General features: G+C 41.4%; 1 protein-coding gene across 10 annotated transcripts in view; it reads left to right on the top strand.

Annotated features, from left to right (window-relative positions):
* The window catches only part of nf1a (neurofibromin 1a), a 334,372-nt gene that overhangs the window by 296,417 nt on the left and 24,315 nt on the right, over positions 1–13,640 (top strand). For all 10 annotated transcript variants that reach the window (XM_043718253.1, XM_043718251.1, XM_043718246.1 and 7 more), the window contains 4 exons: positions 2,270–2,396; positions 7,778–7,909; positions 8,682–8,817; positions 9,850–10,007. In XM_043718253.1, coding sequence (XP_043574188.1) covers positions 2,270–2,396; positions 7,778–7,909; positions 8,682–8,817; positions 9,850–10,007 — 553 coding nt within the window. The remainder of the gene's footprint in view (positions 1–2,269; positions 2,397–7,777; positions 7,910–8,681; positions 8,818–9,849; positions 10,008–13,640) is intronic.

Here is a 13,640-nt window from a genome sequence, read left to right as displayed (position 1 = left end):
CTCTCTCTCTCTCTCTCTGTCTCTCTCTCTCTCTCTCTCTCTCTCTCACCCCCCTGTCTCTCTGTCTCTCTCTCTCTGTGACATGTTCTCTCTCGCTCTGTCTCTCTCTGACTCTCCATATATTTTCACATAAAATTAACTTGTGAAATCATTGAAATGTCAATAATACTTGGGCTTTTAAGATAGCTGTACCCATCAATTTTCAGCTGTTTTTGTCATAGAACAGTACAGCGCAGAACAGGCCTTTCGGCCCTCGATGTTGCACCAACCTGTGAACTAATCTAAGCCCATCACCCTACGCTATCCCATCATCATCCATGTGCTTATCCAAGGACTGTTTAAACTTTAGTGTCATATGCAAACTTACTAACCCATCCACCTATGCCTGCATCTAAGTCATATATAAAAATGACAAACAGCAATGGTCCCAAAACAGATCCTTATGGCGCACCGCAAGAAACCGGACTCCAGGCTGAATATTTTTCATCAACCACCACTCTCTGCCTTCTTACAGAAAGCCAAACTGCTAAGCCACCGTCAATCCCATGCCTCTGTATTTTCTCCAACCGCCTGCCATGTTGAACATTATCAAAGGCTTTGCTGAAGTCCATGTACACCATGTCAACTGCCCTACTCTCATCCATGTGCTTGGTCACCTTCTCAAAAAACTTAATGAAGTTTGTGAGACACCACCTGCCCTTGACGAAACCATGTTGACTATCTGCAATCAAATTGTTGCTTGCTAGATGATTATAAATCCTATCCCTAATGATTCTTTCCAAAACTTTGTCTACAACAGACATAAGGCTCACTGGTCTATAATTACCTGGGCCATCTCTATTGCCCTTCTTGAATAAGGGCACAACATTTGCAATCCTCCAGTCCTCTGGTACTAAACCTGTAGACAATGATGATTCAAAGATCATAGCCAAAGGCTCCAACACCACCTCCCTAGCTTCCCAGAGAATCCTCAGATAAATCCCATCCGGCCCAGGAGACTTGTCTATTCACACCTTCTAGAATTGATAACACTTTTTCCTTACTAACCTCAATCCTTTCTGGTCTAATATCTTGTATCTCATTCTTCTTTACAATATTCTCCTTTTCCTGAGAGAAAACCGTTGAGATATATTAGTTTAGCACCTCTCTGATCTTCACAGGGTCCACACACAATTTCCCGCTTCTGTCTTTGACTGGCCCTATTCCTACCCTCGTCATCCTTTTATTTCTCATATATCATAGAAAGCTTTAGGGTTCTCCTTTGTTCTACCTACTAAAGACTGTTCATGACCTCTCTTTGCTCTTCTTAACTCTCTCTTTTTAAATCCTTCCTTGCTAATCTGTAATGCTCCATCGCCTCATCTGAACCATCTTGTCTCATCGTCACATAAGCCTCCTTCTTCCACTTAACAAGAGATGCAATTTCTGTAAAAAACCACGGTTCCCTTACCTTATCATTTCCTTCCTTCCTGCCTGATAGGGACATGCCTTTCAAGGGCATGCAATATCTGTTCCTTAAACCACATTTCAATTGTCCACATCCCCTGCATTTTGCTCCCCCATTCTTGCCCAATCTCATTATAATTGCCCCCCGATAACTCTTGCCCTTTCCATCACAAAACTAAACATAACCAAATTATGGTCACTGTCTCCAAAAGAGATCACCTACAACTCCATCAAACACCTTACCTGGTTCATTACCAAGCACCAGATCCAGTGTGGCCTCCCCTCTTCGACATACTGTGTCAGGAAACCTTCCTGCACACAATAGACAAAAACTGATCCATCCGATGTACTCGAGTTGTAGCATTTCCAGTCTGTTGCGGAAGTTAATGTCCTCCATAATGCTTGCCCTATTCCTTTCACTCCAACCTGAATCCCTGGAACTCTGCGGAGGCCTATAACAAAACTCCCAGCAGTGTGACACCACCTCTCCTGTTTCTAACCTCAAACCATGACCTGGCCTTAATGAATGTGAAGTCCAGATTAGTCGTCACTTCACTAGTAGGTATCTACAAACTACCAAGGATTTACCGTGATATGTGGATGGAAATTTGAGCCCAAGTGTCAGTGAATTTTGCAAAGGGTGTCACTCCAGATGGCGTTATGATTCAAAAAGAAAACTGAGAGGCAAAACAAGCATCAATCGGATTATTGCTGACAAACCCCTAGGAATCCTGTCAGATTTTGTGAATGTAGTGACTTTCAACAGTTGTGGAATGGGCAACCCTATCCTGTTTTCATGGTAATATTTTTCTTACCTCTTCAGAGTCCAGAAGAAGTATTTATGGAGATTAGAAGGCCTTTGGAGTGGCATTGCAAGCAGATGGACCATTTTGTGGGCCTCAATTTCAATTCTAACTTCAACTTTGCACTAGTGGGACACCTGATGAAAGGTGAGGACCATTCCTCCAATTGCTGATTCTTAGAATTATATGCCAAATGAATTGTAAACTGCGACCTGCAGAAACTGTCAAGAGAGGGAACGTTCCATCACCATTCATTGTAGTGTATACAATCTCATATAAAGTTGTTGAGTCTTACTGCCTGGAAGTGACCCAGAAAACCAATCAATTATCCTGTTCTCCAAAAATAAGCAATGAATGTGACCTGGATGCAACCATCTCATTTCCTGAGACCGACCAAATAGAATATTTACAAAAGAAGTCTGTTTTCATTTGCACATAAATTTCAGTGTTACTTAGTTAAGGATGTAGAAGTTTTTAATTTAAGGTTTGTTTTCACCCACATGTCTACCAATAACAGCACTGTTCTGACCACCTCCATCTGATCAAAGCATGACTCTAACTGGATGTCACTGCTGTGAACCTAACCTATAATTCAGACCTTAGACTCTCAGTTAAACATTTTGGGTATTTGTTTGCTATTTCTTTGAGGAGCTTTCTATCCTTTTTTTAAGTTTTGGCTTTGTAAAAGAATGAAGCAATGAACCTAACTGAACATAATTCCTTAACCAGACTAACCATATAAGTTTAATAAACTTATTAAACTATAAGTCTATTTAGATACTATAGGGTGGAATGACACCTCAAACTAATACAACCAGATATAAAGATATCAATTGCTTGATATTGGGGTCAACTAAATTTATTAAAATAATTGATTCAAGTTTCACTAGGGCTCTCTGCAGGAGACAGTGGGTTGATTGTTAGGGATGCTTTTCTTGTAAAAGTGGTAATAGAGTCAGAGTCATCGAGACATACAGCACAGTTTTCATCCATTCTGACAGAAATTCTCAAGTCAAGAACGCATCATAACATGATTGAATTTCTGAACATTTAACTTTGTAAAGCAGGAAGTCTACCAAATAGCTGACCAAATGTTACTGCTTATCAAGTTGGCTGAGTGATCTACTTGCCTTCACAAGGAAAGGGAAGAGATATTTCTCAATGCAATGTAACAGTTCTGAAATCAACCTTTGGGATGGATGTAGAAACCTTCAGTGAGACTTTTCACATTGCCTTGAAACCATGCCTTTTATAACACAGCTAACCATTCCCTTCATAAACAGGATTGAGAGATCTTTTTCTTGAAGTTGTTAAATGTCTGGCTTCCTCAATGAGGTCACACCATGGTTCCTGTGGTGACTCATACTGTATTGGGTTAAGGATGAGCTACAAAGATCATTGCCTTCCCTAAGCTCTTGCTAATGAAGAGGACTGTTGTATGCATCCAGTTATGTTCAGCCATATCCAAAAATATGGTACAGAACCTGCAAAATAAAAATGGCATGCAAACAATGTATAAAATAAGCAATGTGCAAACAGACTAGCAATCTGACTCTATTTGGGATGTGGATGTCACTGGTTTGGCCAGCATTAATTACCCATGTATAGTTGCCCTTGAAACTGTAGTGGTGAGCTGTCTTCTTAAACCGGTGCAGTCCATGTGCTGTAGGAAGATCTGCAATGACATCTGGGGGAGCATTCCAGGATTTGGGCCAATATTTGGGCGCAGCTTCTCCAACATTCTCCACACAACAATCAAAGTGAGGTCATACACACTGGTCGGAAGTGTAGAGACATGGACTATTTTCTCAATGGGGACAAAATTCTGAAGTCTGAAGTCTGAAGTGCAAAGAGGCTTGGAAACTCCAGTCCACAATTCTCTCAATGTAAGCTTGCAGATGGAGTCAGTAGTTACGAAGGCAAATGCAATGACAGCACTGATTTTGAGAGCACTTGAATATAAAAGCAGGGAAGTACTTCTGAGGCTCTAAAAGACTCTGGTCATGCCACATTGGAGTATTGCGTGCAGGTTTGGGCCCCCTACCTCAGGGAGGATCTACTGGCCCTGGAACATGTTCAGAGGAGATTCACGAGAATGGCCCCAGAAATGAAAAGCTTAACATGAGGACTACTTGAGGACTCTGGATTTATACTTGGGAGTTGAGAAAGATGCGATGCTGCCTGACCTGCTGTGTTTTTCCACCACCGCACTCTCGACTGAAATACATCTATGACATGGAAATATTTGCCACAGATGCAATTTACTTTTGGTTGTTTGTTAGTAGCTAACCAGTTCTAAATTAAATATCTCTAGTAGAATGCTGCAAAAAAGTGGAGCAGACCAAATGAACTCGGTCTCCGCCAATTCTCAATTGATGTTACAGATTGCTCAGGGAGCCTGGTTGCTGTGACACATGCACTTCACATACATTTTGTCATGTGCCAGATATGGATGCTGATGGGAGTGGCTCGAGTTTCCTTTCCATCACATGCTGCCCATGAGTATTTCCTTTGTTTACTGCCTACCATTGTCATGTGTTATAAAGATTTGCAGACTGGTCACCAATCTATTTGACTCAGTTATGAACGTAGCTTCCTTTCCATCAAGTCCTGTGGTAGAATTCGAACCCAGCATTTCTGACTGAAAGTCAGGTGTGTTACCCATTGCAGCAAATTCTCCTTCCTACTACATACAACACAGTCCAAATTTCCCTTCAGGTCTATAATTCAGACCTTAGACTCTCAGTTAAACATTTTGGGTATTTGTTTGCTATTTCTTTGAGGAGCTTTCTATCCTTTTTTTAAGTTTTGGCTTTGTTAGGTTAAAAGCAATGAACCTAACTGAACATAATTCCTTAACCAGACTAACCATATAAGTTTAATAAACTTATTAAACTATAAGTCTATTTAGATACTATAGGGTGGAATGACACCTCAAACTAATACAACCACTGGGCTTGTATACCCTTGAGTTTAGAAGACTGAGAGGGGATCTGACTGAGATGTATAAGATTATTAAAGGATTGGACACTCTGGAGGCAGGAGGCATGTTTCCGCTGATGGGTGAGTCCTGAACCAGAGGACACAGTTTAAAAATAAGGGGTAGGCCATTTTGGACAGAGATGAGGAGAAACTTCTTCATCCAGAGAGTGGTGGGTGTGGAATGCTCTTCCCCAGAAGGCAGTGGAGGCCCAGTCTCTGGATTTGTTTAAGAAAGAGTTGGATAGAGCTCTTAAGGATAGTGGAATCAAGGGTTATGGAGATAAGGCAGGGACAGGATACTGATTGAGGATGATCAGCCATGATCATAATGAATGGTGGTGCAGGCTCGAAGGGCAGAATGGCCTACTTCTGAACCTATTGTCTATTGTCATGCTGGTCAAGGGGGAAGCGATGGTCTCCTATCATTATCACTAGATTGTTAATCCAGAGATCTAGGTAATGTTCTGGGGGACTCCAGTTCACATCCCTCCATGGCAAATGGTGGAGCTTGAATTCAGTAAAAGAATCTGGAATTAACAGTCCAATGGTAGGAAAAGCCTTTTCAGAAAGGAAATGTGCTATCCTTACCTGGTCTGGCCCACGTGTGACTCCAGAGCCACAGCAATGTGGTTGTCCCTTAACTGCCTTCTATGTCATGACAAATAAGCAATAAATGCTGGGGTTTTTTCTTGCAACACCCACATCCCATAAAGAAAAAATAAAATCCAACCGAAATTCCAAGATTTCCAAGCATCTTCTCGCTTAAGAATTCTACACTGGAGAACCCAAAACAAAATGCTTGCCATGTGCTAAGATCTTCTCCTCTATGGTCATAGTCATAGAGATGTACAGCATGGAATCAGACCCTTCGGTCCAACCTGTCCATGCCGACCAGATATCCCAACCCAATCTAGTCCCACCTGCCAGCACCCGGCCCATATCCCTCCAAACCCTTCCTATTCATCTACCCATCCAAATGTCTTTTAAATGTTGCAATTGTACCAGCCTCCACCACATCCTCTGGCAGCTCATTCCATACATGTACCACCCTCTGCGTGAAAACGTTGCCCCTTAGGTCTCTTTCATATCTTTCCCCTCTCACCCTAAACCTATGCCCCTCTAATTCTGGGCTCCCCGCTGGCCTCTACTATGGCAAGATGACAGGATCTTTTCAGACAGTGTCTTCAACTTCCTGAATTGGTTAATTAATGTCAAAGTGAATCCTTATCTTTTCTTGAGACAGACTGACCTTCAGCTGCGTGGAGTGATCCCATTGGAAATGCTTTCTCATGCATCTTCAGCTTTGGTCACTTCAACCAGGGATGATAATTACAGTTATGACAATTGTACAGTATATTACACAATTTCTTCATTTTAATTGCAGATTTCTTTCTGCTAACACTGAGCAATTTACGCAACTTGAAACAAAATTTGTGATTTTTTTAATCTTGCCATTTCTGCATCTGCAATTGTAGAATGCTTATTAACAGACACAAAATTGCGGCCTCTGCCAGTTTATAATTAACAAATTACTCCGCCTTAGCATTTATCAAACTTGTCTTAAATCTGTACTCAATGACCAACTCTAAGCCAGGGACGCAGTAGCGACACTACTCTTGGCCTGGATGCTACCGGAAGACTGAAGATCATTGAGTGCCCTCATTACTGATAAATTAGCACTGACCACTGCTGAAAGCATGCATGCATATAGGGCTGGATTGTACTAGATTGTTGTACTCTTGGATAGCATATTTGAGTCTTTTAGGAATTAGTTCGCTTAGTTGGCTGGACAGCTGTTTTGCAATGCAGTGTGGCACCAACAGCATGGATTCAATTCCCACACCAGCTGAGGTTACCGTGAATGACTCTCCTCTCGACCTCTCTCCTCATCTGAGGTGTGGTGACCTTCAGGTTAAACTACCACCAGTCATCTAGTGAGGAAGCAACCCTATGACTGTGTTGACTTTACCTTTTATATCTTACTGTACATCATGTAACCCACAGAGTTCTTGGTTGAGGTTGTGGAGAGTTTTTATTTAGCAATGTAGCAGCATACATAGAATGAGGTCACTTCCAGACAAGACAGAAGTGGTCAGAGGAAATATTAGCAAGAAATCTTACAAGTAAAATGCTGTAAGTTAAATTGAGCTAACCTCAGAAAGCACCGCTGTCTGTATAAATGACAATTCAATGTTTCAAGCATTGGTTTAATTAAGTTTTATTGAATCAAGTTTTAATGTTTTGACCCAAGTTGTAGCTTTAACATGATTGAATAGTTTGCATTCAGTCTTGCCTGTTAGTCAAAGTTTTAGTCATTGTTGCTTTTGCATTAGATTTGAAAATGTCTTTGATAGCACAGACAAATTTTGTGTTTATTCCTTCACTTCATGGTTTACCTTATTATAACTTGATGCTAATTTGAACTAATTGCATGTGTACTATCATTTCTTAATCTGCAAAACTCAATTTGTTTTCAGAGCCTTTTAAACTTGACTCAGAAGCTATTCAAGAAAGATCTGAAGACTTTCTTTTTTCCCCCTCTTTAGGATACAGGCATCCATCTCCCACCACAGTAGCCAGAACAGTGAGGATATTGCACACCTTACTCGCCTTGGTTGGCAAGCACAGAAACTGTGACAAATTTGAAGTTAACACTCAAAGTGTGGCCTATCTTGCTGGTGAGAAGCTGTTTATTTATCTAGGTGTTGGCAATTGAATCTGCTTAGATTTTCCCTAATATAATTGGAAGCATGTTCATTTAGCCATCTAGACTTTGTGAAAATGTCAGTAATGTAGGAGATGCATTAAATACTCTGCTCCTGTAAGACATTCAAGTTTAAAACAAACAGCTAAAAGTTGACTGTCAAGGATCGTCATGTTAGTGAAGACAACACAGCCGTTTAGATCGGAAAATCACAGGTATTTTTCCCAGTGTAAGGTAACAGTAAGAGGATATTAAATGGTGTTCTCTTGTAGAAGGCAAAATTAATTCTGGATCCTTTGCAAGAAATTGTTTGTATGGGTTATCAAGTGAAAGCATGTTAGCTCAGCCATGATCTACTTCAGCGTTCCGTTGCTGTTGAGTCTGGTGTCTAAAGAATTACCACGTGGAGGTATGAGAAAATAGGTGGTCTCAGTGGACCCATCCCCATGAGGCAACTGGCAGCAAAAATTACATTGCAGCTTGTGCACCTTCTGAAGGGGAATACAGTATTCTGACATTCTGATGAAGGACTTATGCTCGAAACATTGATTCTCCTGCTCCTCCGACGCTGCCTGACCTGCTGTACTTTTCCAGCACCACACTCTCGGTTCTGACATCAATGTCAGGTAGCGATTTCGCCAGTATTTGTCTCTGAATTAGTGAATTTCAGGGTTAATGCAGTCTTGACTGACTCTAATGAAGAATGGTCTTCACGTGCAAATAATTTTAAAACTATTTATGTGCAGCCTTGCTGACCGTTTCAGAGGAGGTGAGGAGTCGGTGCAGTCTGAAACACAGGAAGTCTCTCTTAATGTCTGACATTTCCATGGAGAATGTGCCAATGGATACATATTCCATGCACCATGCTGACCCAAGCTCCAGGTATGTACATATTCAGTTTATTGTTTCTTTGTTTTTTGGTCCTTCTCTGGCTTTGTTCATCTGTTTATCAGTTGCTGGTAACATCTGGAAAGCATGACTCCCCATCTGCAAAACCTAACTCCCAACAATTGCTAGTCTCTCTCACCAGATAACCCACCTCCAACCTGGTCTGCTTTTATTTAGTTGTGAATTGAATAAAATGTAAATCCTCTTTGCAATCGATATGTTGACTGAGTTTGGGATCGCTAAATAAACATGATGGAGAAGGGGGATAGCCCTGCTGTTTGGGTTAAATGAACGGAGGTAGGATGGAAATTTTTGTGACATAGAAACAGGCACAGACCAGCTGAGCCAAATGCCCTGAGATTAAGCAGTGTATTCATTATTTCTGTGATGGTGGGCTTGTCAACTTGGAAGTGGACTTGAGGCTGAGCCAAGTGTGCTGTCATCGTCATACACAACAAAGCCAAGATTGTGCCTGCTGTTGGACTCAACCATTTTACAAACCACTTCTTCTGATGGTATATTTGGATGAAATAAGGGTGTAAAGTTGGATAGTATTTATACAGATGCAAATTAATGATGGCACTTGTGCCTACATTTAAGATTACTGAGTTCTGTAATGGAAACAATTCAACTGAGAAACTGCTCACTGGAAACAATCAGAGTTTGCTTAATCCCCCTTGGCGATCTGTGATCTTGCAAGACATGAAACAGAACTATATGAAAACAGTCAGTTTCACAACTGCCAGGTTAAAAATTTCCTAGTGGGACGGAATGGGTTAACAAGTCTGAGTTTTTAAGCTCTGTGTTCTGGGCTAAGATCTCCGAAGTTAAAACTATCAAAATAGTTATCTTCATTCATACTTTAAAAAACACATATCACTTCTGCTCTGATCGTGTAGTTTGGTACAGTAGAGGATGTGTTGCTTCTTTCTGACATCTCTTCACTGACAGGGTGGACAGGTTCAACTGTTTATAGCAATGTATCAAAATGGAGTCTCACCTGTTTTCTTTAAATTCTCTTTACAGAGCTTTAAGAGAGAGCCAACCGTGGGTTTCACCCAAAACTTCAAATAGAAATTTGGCTGCGAATTACCCAACAATGGGTCAAATTAGCCCCAGGACACGCAAGTCAATGAGTCTGGACATGGGGCAACCTTCTCAGGCCAAATCTAAAATAATGCTAGGTAAGGAAACACAGCAACAGTGCACACCATAAGAATATATATGGGTGATGAAGTAGACCATTCAATCCCTGAAGCCTGTTCCACCATTCCATTGCAGCTGTGCCTTTTCATGCCACTTCTAGAGCTTTTGATTTACTCAGCATTCAATTGACCTCTTCATTTAAGTATACCCAGCGACTGAGAGTCTGTGGCCGAGAATTCCATTTCTTTAAATTGAGATTTTTTTCTCTTATTGCACTCCTAAATCATGTGGGAGTGCCAGTGTTGGACTGGGCTAGACGGGGTCAGAAGTCACACAACACCTGGTTTAGTCCCAACAGGCTTATTTGAAATTGCAAGCTTTTGGAGCATTGCCCCTTTGTCAGGTGAAGTGAGGAGAGGCACAGAAATTATAATTCGATCAAAAGGTGTAAGTGGAGTGTCAACAGCCTGAATAATACATTTCTGCAGGTGATCAACAGAGTCAGATAATGTGGGTAAAGTGTCAGCAGCTGAATTACAAGTGAAGGGATGGACCTTTAATCCAAGTACAAAGGAACCTCGATTGTCCGAACGAGATGGGCGGGCACTATTTCGTTGGAATAATTGATTATTCGGTTAATTGATTTAATACCTTTCCTCTGGAACTCTGAGTTTTCTGTTAAGTCTGCTCCCCAGTTCACAGTGCCCTCGCTCCAACCCTGTCCAGCACCACCGGCCCCCCTGTCCACCTCCCAACCCTGTCTCCCTCCGACCCCCACCTGCCCCTGCCCCCTGTCCTCTGTAATTGAGCCAGAGAGATAATTACAAAAAATTAAAACTAATGTGATGCTGGAGACAAACCAAGTAACTGGAGTAACATGATGGGTGAAAGAGTGGCATGCCAAGGGTCTAACCAAAGTGACAAATAATCCAAAACTGTACTAATTAAGGTAGAGAGATCTTAAGTTATCAAGATGATGGTGTCAAAACAGAATACTAAGGAAGATTTTACAGATACAGAACAGTATGGTAGAGCCACGTGTAGAACAACACGAACCCAAGATCACAGTTGAAGCAGTCTTCATGGGTACAGAACTTGGCCATCAGTTTCTGCATGGCGATTCTGTGTTGTGTATCTTGAAGGCTGCCTTGAAGGACGCTGACCTGAAAATTGGAAGCTGAATGTCCCAGACCACTCAAGTGTTCCCTGACTGGGAGAGAACATTTCTGCCTGGTGATTGTTGCATGATGTCCATTAATTCGTTGTCATAGCATATGCATGGTCTCGCCAATATACCATGCCTCGAGCATCCTTATCTACAGCATATGAGTTAGGCAACATTGGCCGATTCCTGTGAGTATCTGCCATGTACTTGGTGGGTGGTGTTCCCACCTGCGACAGTGTCCATATCAGTACATGCCGAAATGTGGGAACACCATCTGAGTACAACAGCAGATACTTGTCACTTTGGTAGACCCTTGGCATGCCACTTTTTTACTCATGTTATTCCAGTTATTTGGTTTGTCTCCACCACACCTTAGTTTCAATTTTTTGCAGTTATCTCTCTGGCTGAATTAATCATATGAAAGGCCAACCCTTCGCTTGCAATTCAGCTATTGACACTTGACTCACACCATCTGGCACTCTTGATCACTTCCAGAGACATTTTATTCAAGCTGTCAACACTCCATTCTCTCCATTTGTGTGACCTTTTGAACTCTGATTATAAATTCTGTGCTTGTCTGCCTTGCCTCACTTTGCCTGGCGAAGGGCAGTGCCCCAAAAGTTTGTGATTTTAGATAAGCCTGTTGCACTAAACCTGGTGTTGTGTAACTCCTAAATGGCAACTCCTTATTCTGAGACCATGAGGCTGGGGCTGTTTTCCCTGGAGCGTCAGAGGCTGAGGGGTGACTTTTATAGAGATTTATAAAATCATGAGGGGCTTGAATAGGATAAATAGACAAAGTCTTTTCCCTGGGGTGGGGGAGTCCAGAACTCAAGGGCATAAGTTTAGAGTGAGAGGCAAAGATATAAAAGAGACCTAAAGGGCAACTTTTTCAAGCAGAGGGTGGTACATGTATGGAATGAGCTGCCAGAGAAAGTGGTGGTGGCTACTACAATTGCAACATTTAAAAGGGATTTGGATGGGTATATGAATAGAAAGGGTTTGGAGGGATATGGGCCAGGTGCTGGCAGGTGGGACTGGATTGGGTTGGGATATCTGGTCGGCATGGACGCGTCGGACCGAAGGGTCTGTATCCGTGCTGTACATCTCTATGACTCTATTTCTGGTCTTGTAGGCCCCACCCAGGGATAATATTCTCCTAGCATCTACATGTGTTAAATATCTTAAGAGTTTTATGTTTCAAGAACCCAGGGAAGAATTTGCTTTTCGGCCGCACATTGTGCTATTTATACAGATGTCCCAAAGCATGTCAATTTAATTCTGCCACTGTTGAACGTTTGTGTACTGCCACATCCTGCAACCCATGCTGAACTGAATGAAGGATTACTCTGTTCTGTTTTAGTTTCTCCTCATAGTTTGCTTCTCTTCGCAAATTCCTGTGAGCTCATTAACAGTCTGCTGGTAGAGTAAAACTTGACTAATTTTACGCGTCTGTCAGCTCTGATTCCATCAGTAGCACTCTTCCATGAGTCACAAGGCTCAGGGTTGAAGTTCTGCTCCAGGTTGTGCGCACACAGATCAAGTCTGACTCTCCAGTACAATAATGAAGGCGTGCTTACGCTGTCAGAGGTTCCACCTGCAGATGAGATGTTTCTCTGAGGCCCCATCTGCCTACTTGTGTTGAATATAAAAGATTCCATGACATTATTTGTAAGAGCGGGGAATTATCCTAATGTTTTTGCCAAAATTATCCTTCCATCCACATCATGTAAGCAGATAATCTGGGCAATATCCGATGATGTGCAAATTGGCTGTCATGTTTCATGGCAGTGTTAACATACACTTTGAAAGTACTTCATTGACTGTAAAAATATTTTGAGACATCAGATAGACTTAAAAGGTACTATCTAAACATGTTTTCAAAATTTGTAAGCAATCATGTGGGTAACAGAGTAGTGGTGAAAGTCTTCAAATATGTATTTGTGTTCACTGTTGTGATGTGGCTCAGCACTTCAGGTGGCTTTGAGTAAAGCAAGTCTAATTTGGTCAATTAGGTTTAATTCAATTTACATTGGAATAAAAATCTCCTCGAACATTTTCTCACACTTTCTATTCTGGGTTTTCTAATGACTTGCAAATAATTTCTTTGAGTAATCAAATAATTTGGTAACTGTTTCCGTCCTTCCTGCTTTCTTTTTCAAGAGAGCCCTAATCATCAGCAATTGCTTGCAACATTGTCAGCAGCAAAAGAAAATTAGTGTTTCCTTTTAAAAAAGCAAATTCCATGGATGCTGACTACCTGAAATTTAAAAAGAAAATACTGGAAGTATTCAGCTACTCAATCAATTATGCTGTGTTCTCCATTCTAAGTGATTATTTGATCCTCTCCTGGGAGAGGTAACGGTGCAGTTGGGTTGTCACTCAGACCTATGCAGTGTTTTGGGGGCCAGATTTCGGATTCCACCAAGTTGATGGCAGAATTTGAATGTAATAAAAATCTGGACTGCAAAATTTAATGATGACTGTGAACTGATTGTCATCTTTT

This window comes from Chiloscyllium plagiosum, chromosome 28 (genome assembly GCF_004010195.1).
Source record: "Chiloscyllium plagiosum isolate BGI_BamShark_2017 chromosome 28, ASM401019v2, whole genome shotgun sequence".
Taxonomy (NCBI): domain Eukaryota; kingdom Metazoa; phylum Chordata; class Chondrichthyes; order Orectolobiformes; family Hemiscylliidae; genus Chiloscyllium; species Chiloscyllium plagiosum.
The sequence above is the reverse complement of the archived record's forward strand: the minus strand, read 5'-3'. Positions and strand labels throughout refer to the sequence as shown.